This window comes from Eublepharis macularius, chromosome 6 (assembly GCF_028583425.1).
Source record: "Eublepharis macularius isolate TG4126 chromosome 6, MPM_Emac_v1.0, whole genome shotgun sequence".
NCBI classification, from domain to species: Eukaryota; Metazoa; Chordata; class Lepidosauria; order Squamata; family Eublepharidae; genus Eublepharis; species Eublepharis macularius.
In genome coordinates, this window is record NC_072795.1 from 65,837,938 (window position 1) to 65,854,760 (window position 16,823).

Here is a 16,823-nt window from a genome sequence, read left to right on the forward strand (position 1 = left end):
CTTTTTGACGCAATAAAGAATATAATACATTTATATTCCAAATGTGCAGCCTGAAGGAAAGTAGTACCTGAAAATAGTATTTGAGCGCATATGTGTGTGCGTATGCACAGATGTGTAGTCAGGCTGCCTTCAAATGAGTGTGTGCGCAAAAATGCAGTTTTATTGGTGTTATTTATTTTTTCAGGTAGAAGAAAACATGCAACAAAATACTGCAAATTGCAATAATTTGCCAGCCTAGCAATTAGAACAGCCAGAGAGAGTGTTTGGAAGGAAGGCAACAATCAATTAAACTATAAGGACAGTGCAGCAATAAGCTGGTTAATACCCTATAAGCAGTTGATGTAACAGGAATGTGTTGACTGGGTTCACCATGGGCTGCTCGAAGTGGATGGGCTCCTTCATTAAACTTACTACCTTCCACTCAAACCTAATCACGCAGAGGCCTCAGAAGAATAACAGGCCTAATAAAATAAGATGGTTTCACTAATCAAGCTTCACTCGGCTGCTGTTATAATGCATCAGAGATACAGAGATAGTCAAGAAGGCATTTCTCTTCTGACAGATGCATTTTGACAGACATGGAAACAGGCAGATACCATGGTAAAGGCGGAAGCAGGAAACAGTACCTAGGTTACAAAACACATGCTTTAAAAAGATTTGCTCTAGAAGATTGCAGAGTCTTGGAAGCACACCTGGAGCATTTGTGTTAACACAGCTACTCTATTAGCTGAGTAGGTAAGCATTTCTGCAGCCATGCATGTAATCCTGCCCCGAACCCAACCGTACTGGAAGGAATGGGCCACAAGTGCAGGTGATTCAGACATATATTGTCCAAATTACAGGTGGAAATTGTCATACTGTAATCTCAGAGCAAGTGAGAGCAAGCAGAGACAGGGTATAACAGGGGAGACTCAATACCCCAGTTATAGGCCATATAGCAAGGTCTGATTCTCACTTATAACAAGGTGAAAAGAGATCATCCAAGTGTAGATCTTTTGATACATGCTGGGAAACACTAGATTCCTGAAATCTGAACTTGAACTGAACTGCACTCACATAAGCACTGTCACATTATACTATACATATGTTTCACAAAGATTCTTAGTAATCTGTAAAACAAATTGGGCAGAGGAAGCTGGCAATATGCTTTTGCAGGATTTAGAGAGGGGGACAGGTTTGCTGGGTAGCATAGGCCTATTAGTGTCAAATTGGGACTGGGAGACCCAGGTTGAAATCCCCACCCTGCCATGAAGTTGTTCATTCTCAATTTAACCTACCCTGTGGGTTTGTTGTAAGGTTATAATGAAGGAGGGGAATACCATGTATTCCTTGGGCTCCTTAGGAGGAAGACTGGGATAAAAATGTGGTAAACAAATTAATTTTCAAACTAAGGAGACACTGCAGCAAAGAACAGGGAGATCATCAGTGGAAAGAGTTACTAATTCAAATGTTGTGTTGTTTTTTATTTGCAGGGAGAGTTCTATGCAAACTGAAATCCACCACTTGTATTCTGAAGTGGTGCATTCTAAACATAAGAGCTCTGCTACCTCATCATTACTTCATTCTCTTGCATATGTGAACCTTGCCAGGTATTTTGAGTGGACAGATGACTATTTTAACTGCTTCATCAAATTCATCCTTGACCGATTTGACTTGGGAAAGGGGAAAGCATGCCAGATTACCAACACAGGCAACTTTCTTGGTTCCAAGTAAAAAGCTACCAAACATCCGGAAAGAGATCAAATGCTCTTTTTCCTACTCTTGTTACAGCTGCCCCAAAGACTGAGCATCATTTGTCAGTGGCAGAAGCTGAGCGTAGGAAGCAGTAAATGCATTTGGGGCTGACCAAGGTCACATGCCTATACTTAAGCAGACAGATGCACAATGAAGTGAGTGCCTATCAGATGTTTCTTATCAGGGTTAATGCAGGACATCATGTACCCAGTCTCTGCTGCTGACGGTAGAAAAACAAAAGGTCCCATAATGAGCTTCTCTTACATGAAAGTGGTGTAACAGCATGGTTGTTCATTTTTTCCATAGTCTTTGGAAAAATTCATTAAGCATTAACTTTTTTTTTTTAAAGGGGCCTATCATACAGTTCTGACTTTTCAGGATGTGGGTACAGTGTTTCTTGAAATAAAAGACAAACCAATGGGGAGAAGCCTAACAATCAAAAATTGTTGGTAAGTGCAAACAGGGCTTCAAAAAGAAAAATAAGAAAGATGAGAAAAAGCGAGTTAAACATAGGATCTCTCTCTGTAAGGAAGGGCTCAAGAGATTTTTTAAAAATATAAAGTGTATTATTACAAGTGATACCCTAAGCAGAGTTACTCCAGTCTAAGCCCACTGATTTCAATGGGCTTAAACTGGAGTAGCTCTGCATAGAATTTCACTGTAAGATTGTGAAATTTGATCTTTCACTGTGCTGAAGCTAAAAGAAAAGCAAAAATGCTGGGCAAGAATATTAAAAACCCAACAACCTTTATCAATGCCAATTAATTTTCAGGCACAGCATTATATAACAGTGCAATGATTATTCTGCATGTGCATCACAAGTGGCAAGGAAAAGTAATACCTGAATGCCACAAAGCACTTTTGCTTTAGTTCCCTCACCCCATAAGATTGAAGACCTATTCTGTATAGGCAACATAATGATTGGAGACTTTATAATCCCATTCTAGACCCTACTATACTCTATGATACAAAAGACCCACTTCTATAACGGAAAAGTATCTGATTTAAAGTCACAAGGTCACCTAAGGAAAACTTCTGCAGAACATAAATTTTGTGAATGTCACTGAATTGCCAAATGATAAAACCTTTAACAGTCTCCAAAGAGCAGCAGTCAAACAGACACAGAGGGCAAAGTACTATGTCAGGATGCTGAAAAAGATGATAAGAAAGCAACACCCTGTTGACCAAAGGAATTCCTGAATTCTTTTATGTTTGTTATTTTACAAACTACTTTTTGGAAACTGGAATAAAAATAAAAACGGGGATTAGCATTTTTTGTGAAACTGGATCACGAAGTAGCTTGGGTAGAAAAAATTAAATCCCATTTAAAGCTGGATTTTTCTGAACTCTAGTCAGTAGGGGTGTGCGATTTGGGTTTCCGATTCGAGATAAATACCCGAATTGGACCCGATTCGTAAAGATTTGGGATTTCCGAATTGGGCACAGCATGCTGGCCCTGATTTGGAAATGCCAAATCAAAGCTTTCCAAAGTGATTCGTATTGCTTTGGAAAGCTTTAGGTCAGAAAAAGGGCGCTTTCTTTTAAAAAAAATTTTTTTTTAATTTGTTTTAGTTCCATCTTATTCTAATAACAAAATTAATCAAAAGTCTTACATTCTTTGGATACATGTTATAAATCATACATTTCATCTCATCTCTACAATTCCATCATAATTATACTATTTTCACTATGCTATTATCACTATAAGACTGCATTCTTTAATTCTACTTCTTCTTTACTCTGCTCATTCATTTGATTGTATTCTGCTAACATATAGTTATGGCTCTATTTTATACTTCCGTTTAACCCATCTATAAAATGGGGTCCATTTTTGTTTTCTATCATGGCCCGTTTTTTTCTTTTATTAATTCTGTCAGTGTGTCCATTTCTGCCATCTCTAACATTTTCTCTATAAATTCTTCTTTTGTTGGTATATCTGTGTTTTTCCAGTTTCTGGCATATACTATTCTTGCTGCTGGTATTATGTATTATCAAATATCTATTTTCCCTATTTAACTCCTCCGGCATTATATTTAATAGGAGCATTTCTGGTTTAAATGGTATATTTATTTCTAGCACCTCTTGCAACAGCTCATGTATCCCTTTCCAATATCTCTTTGCTTTTTTACATAGTCACCATATATGGGAAAAGGCCCCACTTTTTCTTTACGCTTCCAGCATTTATTGGGTACTTCAGTGTACATCTTTACTAATTTTTCTGGTGTCACATACCACCTATAGAACATTTTATATAGGTTTTCTTTAAAGGTGGTTGATTTTGTTATTTTGATGTTTACTCTCCATGACTGTAGCTATTGCTCCAGATCTATGCCGTGCCCCAGATTTTGTTCCCACTTTGCCATATGGACCTTTAAAGCCTCCTCTTCTGTCTTCAATTGTTTCATGAAGGCATATAATTTTCCTATTAATTTTCTGTCTGTTTCTAACAGCAGCTTATCAAAAGGGCATCGTTCCATGTAGAATCCCTGTGTTTTGTCTTTAGCAAATCTGGATTCTATTTGCGCTCTTAGCCACCATCCTGTCTTTATGTTAGGTTCTTTTAGTTCTCCTGTTAACTTTAGCTTACCATTCTCCCCCAATAGCTGCTCACAGGTGTAGATATTCTCCCACCTTAGTAAATTTGGTTGGGTGAATGCTTCCACTGGTGATATCCATCTTGGTGTTTTGGTATATATTTGGGGTTTTATTTTCTCCCAGACATTCATCAGGGATTTTCTTATTATGTGATCCTTAAAATATTTATGTGTATCTTTTTTTTTGGTACCAGAGGTAGGCATGCCATCCAATTTTAAGGTCACGCCCTTCTAATTTTAAAAGCCTAGGATTGCGCAATAAGATCCATTCCTTTATCCATACCAATGTACAGGCCTTGTAGTATAACTTCCAGTCAGGTAGGTCACATCCTGCTTTCTCTTTGGAGTTCTGTAGGACTTTGAATCTTATTCTTGGTCTTTTACCTTGCCATATGAATTTTGAAGTTATTTTATTTAATTCTTGAAAATATTATTGCTTTCTTATAATTGGAATAGTCTGAAATAGGAACTTGAGTTTTTGTAGTATGTTCATTTTAATTGTAGCTATTCGGCCCAGGAGAGATATATGCATGTCTTTCTATTTATTCAGATCTTCCTTAACTTCTTTTAGCAATTTCTGATAGTTATCTTTCATTAAGGAGGAAACCCTATTAGTTATGTGGATTCCTAAATATTTCACTTTTTTCCCCATTGAAAACCAGATTTCTCCATTAGCTTCTTGATTTGTACTTTTGTCATATTCTTGGTAATTATTTTTGTTTTTTGGTAATGAAGTCTCATTCCTGCCATTTCGCCAAATCTTCTTAGTTTCTCCATCAAGGGATCTATTGCTTCTGTATGTTCTTCCAAAATGCATATCAGTTCATCTGCAAATGCTTGTATCTCACATTCTTCTCCTTTTATTTTTGTTCCTTTTATTGCTTCCATCTTTCTAATTTCATTGTTTAGCACTTCCAATGTCAGGATGAATAGAAGTGGCGATAGAGGGCATCCCTGTCTTGTTCTTTTTTCTATTTTAATACTTTCTGTTAAGTCCCCATTCACACTTATTTTTGCCTTTTGTTCCGTATATATCATTTGGATCATATTTACAAATTTGGCTCCATATTTCATCTCCTTTAGTTGTTCTACCATGAACTTCCAGTTAACGTTGTCAAAGGCTTTCTCCACATCCAAGAAAATTAACACCCATTGTTTTTCTGGATGTGCTTCGTAATATTCTAAGATGTTTAATACTATTCTAACGTTATTTCTTAACTGTCTTCTTGGTAGGAAACCCATTTGGTCTTGGTAAATTATTTTATTTAATATCTTTTTCAGCCTGGCTGCTATTATTGTGGCAAATATTTTATAATCGACATTCAGCAATGATATAGGTCTATAGTGCTTGATTTCTTTGGGATCTGTATCCTCTTTATGGATTAATGATATAATTGCTTTGTTCCATGAATCCGGAATCTTCCCTCCTTCATAATTTTTTCCCAACAGCTGTTTAAAGGTATTGCCAAGCATTGTTCAAATGTTTTATAGTATTTTGATGGGAGTCCATCCGGTCCTGGTGTTTTACCTCTATTTTGGTTTGCAATTGCTTCAGTTATCTCCCGTATAGTATGGATCATTCAATATTCTGCATTGCTCATCCGTTAATTTCATGTTTGGAGTTAATTTCAGGTAGTCCTGTTTTTCTGGGCAAATTTCTACCTTCTGGTATAATTTTTTATAAAATTCTCCTATGATCTTTTTAAACTTTTCTTTTCCATATTTCTCTATTCCTTGTTCATCTTTTAATGTATTTATTATTCTTTTCGTTGATTCTTTCTAATCTTATATGCTAACCATCTTCCTGGTTTGTTTGCATTTTCAAAATAATTTTGTCTTGCAAATTTATCTTTTTTGCGATTTCTTCCATCAAGCATTCATTAATTTGGTGCTGCAATATTTTTATTTTTGTTTTCAACTCTTGTACTGTAGGGTTTTTCTTTAATTCTTCTTCATATTCTTTGTCAATTCTTGGAATCTCCGTGTTTTCTCTTTCCTTTGGTAGGCAGCAAACCTTATTGCTAATCCTCTAAAGAAGGCCTTACTTGTGTCCCACACGGTTGCCATAGCTATTTCTGGTTGTGTATTTTGCTTAAAAAATACTTCCATTTCTTTTTTTGTTTCTTCCACGAAGTTTTTATTTTTCAACTGGAATATGTTCAAACTCCAGTTATACTTTTTTATAGATCCTTTCACTGTCACTATTAGTGGGTTATGGGCCACAAAGGTTCTTGGCAATATATCTACGTCCGTTATATCCTTCATCAGTGTTGCAGAAGCTCAACACGTATCTATTCTTCACCATGATTCATATCTCTGTGAATAGAAGGTATAGTCCCTTGTTGTTGGATTTTTTGTTCTCCAGACACTAATAAATTATATTCTTCTGCAATTTGTAAAAAATTTCTTGAGAGTTGGGTTGATCCTGTTTTTGTCGGTTTGGAAACTTTTTTGTCCATTTTTCTGTCAAATACTGTGTTAAAGTCCCCCATCCAGCAGTATTGGGAATAGTCATAGTTTCTTATTTGCTGTATTGTTCTAAAAAAACCTTCTTGCTGATCATTCGGTGCATATAGATTTATTAATAGTATTTTCTTTCCCTCTTTTTGGAACTCTGTTAGCAGTAATCTTCCATCTTCTGATGCATATACAAATTTTGGATCATATTCTTCCTTGATATATGTTACAAAGCCTCTCTTTTTTGCTCTGGTTTGAAGCTACAAAGCTTTCCCCCAATTTTTTACATTCCAACAATCTCTGATCACTCTTTCTAATATGTGTCTCCTGCAAACAAATTATATCTACTTTTAACTTCTTAAGCTGTGCATATGTTCTCTTCCTTTTTTGCAGTGAGTTTAATCCATTAATATTTATAGAGAGCAACTTCATTTGCTCCCTATCCATTTCCCAATTCTGGTTTACTACCATTTTTCTTCTTCTGTCCTCTTGTCTTCAGTGGGGATAATTTAGTTCTTTCCTCTAATTCTGATTCTGATTCTTTTGAGCTTTCTTGTGAAACCTCCTCCTCTCCTGATTTCTTTGTTTTTTTCTTCTCCCCTTCTTGAGGTTTCTCCCTTGCCTGTCTAGAAAGTGTCTTGCCTTGTGCATGGAATCAATCTTGAATCTCTGGCTATCCTATGTAAAGAGGAGACCTTCTGGCATGAGCCATCTGTAGGTGATTTCATTTTGAGTCAATACTGAGGAGAGAAAATAATATTCTCTTCTCTTTTGTCTCATAGACCATGGTACCTCTCTAAGTATCTTTACTTCATTTCCTCTTATATTTAAGGTTTTGTCTCTCATTTCCTTCAATATTATTTCTCTCATTCTTCTCCTTGTAAATTTCACATGCACCTCTCTTGGTAGCTTGTTTTCCCTTGGTAAAGGTTGAGTTCACTCTATAAGCAGTGTCCAGTTCTTTTTTAAATTCTTCATTTTCCATGCTCAGTATAGGGGCAACTTAATACATCATCCAATACGTCCTCTTTATTCTCTGGAATATTCTGGAACCTCAGTATGCAAGCTGCTCTTTCCATTTCCATTATAGTTTCTTTTGAAGTTCTTTGTCTATTTTCAACCTCCTCTATTTTTTGGTTTACTGAATCCACTCTTTCATCTACTTTAACAACTGCCCGTGTCAAATTGGTTATTTCCTGCTTATTTTCTTTCAGCTGTTCCTGCAATACATCCATTTTCCCCTTTAGTTCATTAATTTGTTCTGATACCTGTGTAATACTGTTTTGCACCTGCGCTATGCTTGATGTACATGTCTGTTGTAAACTTTGTTGAAGCTCTTTTATAGCTTCTTATGTCAACATTGTGCCTATGGATTTTGTTTGTTTGTCCTGGAAAAGGGTTCATTTTTTTAAAAACTCCTCCTTATGCGCGTTGTTACTATTAGTCCTTTAAATTTACACTACACATTTATTGTGCCCTCCTTCTTATTTTGTCTTTGTTTGTTAGATTGCCTTGGTAGAGCCTTCACCCTTAAAACAATAATTGTATTACATTCAACAGTACTAACTTCACTCACTTCACCTTGTCACACACCTTGGGAAAGATTTCTAAGAACAAGCTTAACCAAACTCTCACATTTTATGATACTCATAAGACCATCTTTTTTTTTTGTTTAGCACACTTTAACACACTTTAGCATACTTTAACCTAAAGGGCGCTTTCAAACCCTGTGGCTGGTTCCAGCTGTGCAGCGAAGGAGGGGCTCCCCCTCTGGACAGCTGAAGCCAGCTGCGGGGTTTGAATTTAAAGCACCCTGAAAGGGGCACTTTCAAAACCTGTGGCTGGCTCCAGCTGATCAGTGGACGACGGGCTCCCTGCCAGTCAGCTAAAGTCACCCACGTGGTTTGAATTTAAAGCATCCCCAAAAGGGCGCTTTCAAACCCAATCGTTGGCTTCAGCTGACCGGCGGAGTAGGAGCCCCCTTCTTTCCAGGTCAGCTGGAGCTGGCCACAGGGTTTGAAAGCACCTCTTTTGGGTTCAGCTGACTGGTGGAGGAGGAGGCTCCCTTACCTGTCAGCTGAAACTTACTGCCCTAGCGTTTATTTCACCCTAAGGGAGGGGGAGGATGGAATCTCTTCCTCCCTCTCACCAGATGGGAGAAGAGAGTAACCCCTCTTGTCCCCCTCCCATCAGGTGAAATAAGCGGTGGGGCGGGATGTTTGTCAGTGTGCTCCAAATCTTTACAGAGCATACCGAAGCGATTTAATATGCAATTTCTGAAGGGACTTGCCATTTCAGAAATCGTTTATTTCCTACTCTTTTTCCCACTTTGGAAATTCAGAAGCAGGAAACCTGAATCTTTTTTTTTTTTGCTGCACACCCCTACTAGTCAGTGAGAGATTATACAGAAGGAGATCCTCACAGTCCCTTGTAAACAGGATATAAAACCAACATCCAACAAACAGTTCTTATATTTAAGGATTTTTTTAAAAAAGGGATTTATAAAACCTACAACAAGCTTATCACATTGCCTTTATTCTACGCAAAATTACAACTATTTTTACAAGTAATCACTCCAAGTACTCCCCTTTCAATTCCAGAGATCACCTTTTCTGACATTATACTTTCCCATGAGACTAACACTGGGATAGGAAGAATTTTTAGGGCAATTGTTGTGTATGATCTGGTTGAACAATTCTGGTAGCCCATTTGAAGGTAGGCAGTGAAGAATCACCAGCCAATCACGCAAACACCCACAATATAGTGAAATCTACCTTTGCAAACGTAACTCAAAAACCTGGAAGAAAATGCCAGAACTAGCACTCTTTCTGCTAATTCCCCCACTGAAATACCTGGCAGTGCTGTGATGAAGTCTCTCTGCAGCATAGGTTTGAGGTATGAGTTGATATGCCCGTGTTGATAGTGACACATCTGGGAGATGAGATGTTCCACAAATTCCACTTGATCGGACTCTGACCACTGTTCAAAATACTTGATACACAGCTCCTTCTCCTTTTCATAGCTTGCAGATAGCTTCCTTTGCTTGGGCACAATCATGCTTGATGTGCCATTGGCAAGTTTTGTCTATTGAGAGAAGGAAGAAAAAATGGAAAACGATTTTTTGGAGTAGAGAATTTGACATCCTTGGAAGGTAATATAAGAAGATGCACTCTGAAGATGCACACCCAGGTGATGCATCTTAACTAGCAATTAGGGGTGTGCATGGACAAAAGTTTTGGTATTTCACTTCGGGTTACCCGAAGTGGGGAAAAATCGAGGAAAACTGGAACCCCAAAGCAGAATCAGGTATTTCAACTGCTTCGATATGCTCCGTAAAGATTCGGAGCATACTGAAGTGAGGGGGGGAAGCTTTATCCCAGCTCCCCCACTTAGTCCCCCCCCACCCCCCACTTATTCCCTCGCCTCCCACTTACCTGAAAGACCCGCAGAGGCCAGCTGGGCAGCAGGGAAGACCGGAGCCGCCACTGCCGCCTGCAGCAGCCAGCTGACTAGCGGGGAAGGCAGGAGTCACCACTGCTGCCGCCGCACTGCTGTCTCCAGGGCCCACAGCGGCCAGCTGGCCAGCGGGGAAGGCCGAAGCCACCTCCTCCAGCCCTTCTTGCCCCTCAAATAGCTGCTGCAGCGGCCATTTGATGGGCAGAAAGGGCCTCCTCCGCTGCCTCTGCCGCCGCTGCGGCCATTTGAGGGGTGGGACAGATTGGCCTTTTGAGGGGTGGGGGGATCCCCCAGCCTGCCAACTGAAGCCAGCCCTGGTCCCAAAGCTTCCCGAAGCAACCCAAATGCTCCGGGAAGCTTTGATTCGGGATTTCCAAATCGGGGCCAGCATGCTGGCTCTTATTCGTAAATCCCAAATCTTTAAAGATGGGGTATGATTCAGGTATTTTTTCCGAATCGGAAACCCAAAGTGCACACCCCTACTAGCAATATACAGACTAAACTGTCATCAGGTTCCAACATCACCTTCAACCACTTTAGCACATACCACACAGTTGCCTTTCTAAACTTTGCTTCTAGCTGTTTGCTTTGCGACCACAATTAAAATTAATAGACAGTAAATGATATTTTAAAAGGAACAAACTTTGCATCACTGCTGGTCAGCATCATTCAGAGCACAAATAGTATAAATGTAAGGTCCACCTGCATGGTAAATATAGTCCTAGAATATGTTTAGAGGACTCCTGGACTGGCAACCTTGCTGAAACTAAGTAGGCTTAACTTGGGACAGGAGATTTCCTAGAAATCCAATGTAAGTCACCTTGAGTTTCATGATGTGAGAAAAGGCTATATAATCTATTAAAATACAGTTGTGATGAAATTTTAGACCACTATTATATATTTCTCATACTTGATGACTGCAATTAAGTTTGCTCCATAAAAGCAAATTTCAGGTTCAGTGTCCCATTCTGTACCTGGCAAGTTGGGCAACAATGCTTGTGGGTCACAGGCAAGCAGGGCATGATCCAATGATCAAGGCAGGAACTGGAGCTAGGGATCTCTTCAAATAGCAGGGTGGTCCTAGAAAGCTTGAGCTTAGCAGTAAATCACCATTCAGACTGGTTGAACCACCAAACACTGAGAATCAGTGTTTTTACACAGAATTTTACACAGGGAAGCAAGAACCTCATTCTCTCTAGTAGCCAGGGCTAGGTTCCTGATCACGCAAAGCTCAAGAGTTAAGATCCTTGATGCTGCCAAGCGCTAAAGAGTTGCATCTTCTTTCCAAGTGTGGATGGAGTATAAGAGACTGCAGAGAGGTAGCTATGTTAGTTTGTCATAGGAAAATAACACAAAAGTCCAGAGGCACTAGAAAGACCAAAACATTTGTTTCAATATGAGCTTTCATGAGTTGCAGCTCACTTCTTCAAACAGATATGAGAGGGGGAAATCATGCTGGAAATTCTTAGGGAGGGGGGATAAACAGGGCAGGGGAGAGCTAAGGCAGAGAATTCCCCTTACATTGAAAATATACACTTGAAAGATCCATGGTGGAATTCATACCAAGCCTCTCTATACTTTGCTCTGCCCCCCAGTAATCTTCCCCATAAGAATTCTGGGCATGATTTCCTCTTCAACTATCTATCTGAAGAAGTGAGCTATGACTCACAAAAGTGCATATTGAAATAAAATGTTGTTGTTAGCCTTTAAGGTGCAACTGGATTTTTGTGTTACTTTGGAGAATGAGAGCTCCTGTGCCAGTGTGCACTTTCCCACCTAGCCCAGGCTTTGGCTCTTGTTCTCTGCCTTCTCCTGGAAGAGACTCCAAGGATATAGCAGGTGGACAGGTCCACTCAGAGGCTTCTGATTTCCTGGTTTCAAAGAAACGTGAACAGGAAAACAGGGTTAACATACCTGTAACTTATGTTCATCGAGTTCTTCTGTGCTGACACACATGGGGACTGCGCAGGCGCAGGCCAGCCGCCGGAGAATTTTCTAGAGCTTCCAAGGCTCCGAAGGGGCCGTCTGTCGCGCGCCTCAGCGACCGTCTTCCCGCCCAAACGGTCACGTGATCCTACAGCGACCAACGGCCCCTTCCCTCAGTTCTCCTTTGCCGCCGCTTGACCAACACACTTCAGCCATAACACCTTAAAAACACCAATATCCGTTACAGCCATCACAGTATTGTGCATTGGAGTTCACAGCGGGGTAGGAGGGAGGGTTGTGTGTCAGCACAGAAGAACTCGATGAACATAAGTTACAGGTATGTTAACCCTGTTTTCATCTTCGTTCTTCTGTGCCTCCACACATGGGAGTGTACCAAGCTTCACACAACAAGGAAGGCGGGGGTGAAGTCCAACACAATTTTATTGAACAAACAAGAACAACAATAAATAGATATGCATATATACATCTATGTAAAAAACTGTGTAAGGACACATAAATACTCAATATTTACATATATATACACCCCCAGGTACATATACACACACTTTCACTCAAGGGTACCCAGCAGGTACGCCAAGAAAGTCATCCCAAAACTCCCTCAGGAAAAGAGGGAGTGTAAGACAGCCTTGGCCACAGATACATCCTGCTCCGCATTGACATCAACGGCGTAATGCCTGACAAAGGTGTCTGCAGAGGACCATGTGGCTGCTTTACAAATGCTAACCAGGGGCACCCCCCTGAGGAGTGCCGAAGAGGATGCTTGGGACCGCGTGGAGTGGGCTCTGACATGGAGCGGGCAAGCCACCCCTGCCAGGGAATAGGCCTTGCTAATGGCCGTCACAATCCACCTAGACAGGGTCTGCGAGGAAGCCCTGTTACCCTTGTCCTTGGCCCCAAAACAGACAAACAGGTGAGGACAGGTGCGGAATCCCTTCGTCCTATCAAGGTAATAGGCTAGGGCCCTCTTCAAGTCTAGGGAATGGAGGGCCTTCTCCCCCTTAGAGGAAGGCTGAGGAAAGAATGCAGGCAGTGAAATATCCTGCGAGAGGTGGAAGGCGGACACCACCTTGGGCAGGAACCCAAGGCAGGGACGCAGGACCACCTTGTTGGGATGAAACACAAGAAAGGGAGGGTCAGACCGCAGTGCAGACAGCTCACTGACCCTTCTGGCCGATGTGACGGCCACCAAGAATGCTACCTTGTAGGATAGCATATCCAAGGGACATGTAGCCATAGGTTCAAATGGAGGCAACATGAGACGTGAGAGCACCAAGGACAGCGACCACTGAGGCACTGGCGCTGATACAGGTGGGTAAAGATTGTACATGCCCTTAAGGAACTGGCGGGATTGTGGGTGAGAAAACACCGTAGCACCCTCAACTCGGGTGTGAGCAGCTGATATCGCTGCCAGGTGGACCTTGAGGGAGGAAGCCTTCAAGCCTAGGCCACGCAAGTGGCACAAATACTCGAACACAACCCCCAAGGGACTGTTGTCAGGCACCACTCCTCTGGCAAGTGCCCAGAGCTCAAACCTGCGCCACTTGGCCGCATAAGCGCGCCTAGTGGATGGCCGACGAGCATTCAGGAGGACCTTCTGTACCTCGTCAGTAAAGCCTATCGGGGAGGAACGATCCGCCAAGCCGTTAGGTGCAGCTTCCTGGGATCGTGGTGGACCAGGCTCCCGTTTAGGAGAAGGTCTTGCCGAGGGGGCAGACTCACATACGTCCGTTGGGACATCTGCAGGAGCTTCGGGAACCAAACCTGCCGTGGCCAGAAGGGGGCCACTAGGATGCAGTCCGTCCCGTCCTCCTCTATCTTGCACAGAACCCTGGGAATCAAGGGGAATGGAGGAAACATGTAGTGCAAGCCCTGCGTCCACGTAAACTGGAAGGCATCCCCAATAGAGAGGGGGTCGCTCCCTGCCCTGGAACAGAACGTGTGGGCCTTGGTGGTCGCCGCAGTGGCGAACACGTCTATCACCGGATGACCCCACATCCGGAAGATCGGCCCAATGCACTCTCCGTTCAGTTCCCACTCGTGGTCTAGTAAAGGGGCCCTGCTGAGGGCATCTGCCCGGGCATTGTCTGACCCAGCCACGTGTATAGCACGGAGCGACACGCCGTTCTTGATAGCCCACTGCCAAGTGAGTGTGGCTTCCCGGCACAGGGCCATGGACACTGTGCCCCCCTGCTGATTCACGTAGTACATGGCAGTCGTGTTGTCCGTCTGCACCAGGACATGACGATTTCTCAGCAGTGCTGTAAGAGACACAAGTGCGAAACGAATGGCCCTTAGTTCAAGCACATTGATATGGAGGGTCTTTTCCCTGTCAGACCAGACATCTTGCACCGACACATCACCACAGTAAGCCCCCCATCCCAACAGAGAGGCATCAGTGGTAACCGTGATGTCATGGTGTTGATACCCGAAAGGGGTCCCTCTAAACAAGTTGTCATCAGACAGCCACCAGTCCAAGGAGGAGAGGATGACCCTCGGGATAGAGAATTTGAGGGACGGAGGGTGCAGTAGAGCATCATACCTCCGCACAAACCAGTTCTGGAGAGGGCGCATACGCAGCCTAGCGAAAGGCACCACAGAGGTGGCCGCTGCCATATGCCCTAGTAAGCACTGGATAGTGCGCACAGACTGGAACCGGTTCCTTTTAAACATGGACACAAGACCCCTCAGGGACCGAGCCCTCTCCAAGGGGAGCAGGGCCTTACCCTCTACAGAGTCTAAAAGCGCACCAATGTAGGACACCTTGCAGCTGGGCACCAGCTTGGATTTCTCCAAGTTCACCAGGAGCCCCAGGCGTTGGCAAGTGCTAAGTACCAAGCCAATGTCCTGCACCAGCCTAGACTCTGATTCAGCCACGATGAGCCAGTCATCGAGGTACGGAAAGATGGTACAGCCTTCTTCCCGTAGGAAGGAAACCACAGGGGCCACACATTTAGTGAACACTCGTGGGGCAGTGGACAGGCCAAAGGGGAGCACCTTATACCGGAAAACCCTATGCCGGTAAACAAAAACTCAGGTACTTCCTGTGCTCCTCCCGTATGCCCACGTGAAAGTATGCGTCTTTTAAGTCAAGAACCGCAAACCAATCCCCTTGCTTCAGTAAGGCGATCACCGCCGCCAACGTAACCATTTTGAACTTGGTCACCTTGAGGAAGGCATTAAGGCCCCTCAGATCTAAAATGGGACGTAAACCCCCATCCTTCTTAGGGACCAGGAAGAACCTAGAGAAGAAACCCTTTACAGAGTCCTCATAGGGCAATTCTTCCACAGCACCCTTGGCCAAGAGCGACACGATCTCCGCATCCAGCTCGGCCATAGTGTTATTGACAGCTGTCAGGGGTGAACTGCATCTAGGCAGCTCAACGAACTCCAGCCCGTATCCCAGTTCAACAATAGTTAAGACCCATGAGTCAGATGTTATTGACTCCCACTCAGAGAGGAGTGGACTAAGTCTGTCCGAAAAGTTCGGGGATACGGCTGGCGCGACCCGTCAGTACTGCCTCCCGGCGCCCTGCTGATCTTTCTGCTGGGCCGGTTGCTGTGCCTGACGAGGCTTGAAGGGCCGACGCCTCCTCTGCTGTTGTGCGGGAGGGTAAGGCCGCTGCTGGTAGGCAGGATACTGATGGTAGCCCGGCCGCTGCTGTTGGTATCTGCCCTGGTAGTGGTAAGGGCCAGACCTGGGAGCGTACCGTGACCTGGAGGAGGGCTTGTCCGCTGGAGCCAGACCCAAAGACCGCGCCGTCTGCTGGTCCTCCTTCTTTTTCTTCAGGGTCTCGTCGGTCGACTTGGAGAACAGCGAGTCCCCCTCAAATGGCATGCTCTCCACCCTGGAACGTACCTCTTGGGACAGGGCCGTAGACCGCAACCAGGAGTGGCGCCTGAGGACCACCGCCGACGCCATACCTCTAGCAGCAGTGTCAGCAGCGTGGCTCCCAGCGTTCATCTGCTGCTTAGACAGCCTCACAGCCTCTGTCTGCAGCAGGGACACCACAGCCTTCTGCTCAGGAGGGAGATCTCGTGTATAGGATGCCAACTTCTCCCAGAGGTACAGCTGGTACCCTGCCATGATGGTCTGATAGTTGGCAATCCTCAGACCCAGGGAAGAAACAATGTACTGGCGCCTGCCCATGGCATCCAGCTTCTTGCCCTCCTTATCGGCAGGCACCGAGGAGTGACCCGATCGCCTGGGGTTGAACTCCTCTGTGACCAAGGAGGAAGGTGGAGGGTGTTTCACCAGCGCCGGCCAGGTACCCTGCTTGATCTTGTAGAGCTGCTCAATCCTCTTGGATGTTGGAGGCTGATCACAGGGCACCTGCCATACCTTCTCCACGATTTCCTCAATACCCTCGAGCATGGGGAAGCCAACGTACGCCGGGTTGTCTCCGTAAATGCGTTTGAGGAGCTTGTCCTTGGTCTGGGGAACTGCCGAGGAGATGTCCATCTCGAGAGCCTTGGCCATCCTTGCCATCTGGTCGGCGTAGATGCGGAGGTCCTCGAATGGCGAGTCCGCCGATGGCACTAGCTCCTCAGCCGGCGATGGTTCGGACCAGGACTCCGACTGGTAGCCGCCAAAGCTCTCCACATCCTCCTCATCGGAACCGAGCTGGGATTCCGGAA

At 43.6% G+C, this 16,823-nt stretch overlaps 1 protein-coding gene across 5 annotated transcripts in view; it reads right to left on the bottom strand.

Moving 5' to 3' along the window:
* The window catches only part of BTRC (beta-transducin repeat containing E3 ubiquitin protein ligase), a 198,308-nt gene that overhangs the window by 37,388 nt on the left and 144,097 nt on the right, over positions 1–16,823 (bottom strand). For all 5 annotated transcript variants that reach the window (XM_054982810.1, XM_054982808.1, XM_054982811.1 and 2 more), the window contains one exon: positions 9,638–9,869. In XM_054982810.1, the coding sequence (XP_054838785.1) occupies positions 9,638–9,869 (232 nt within the window). The remainder of the gene's footprint in view (positions 1–9,637; positions 9,870–16,823) is intronic.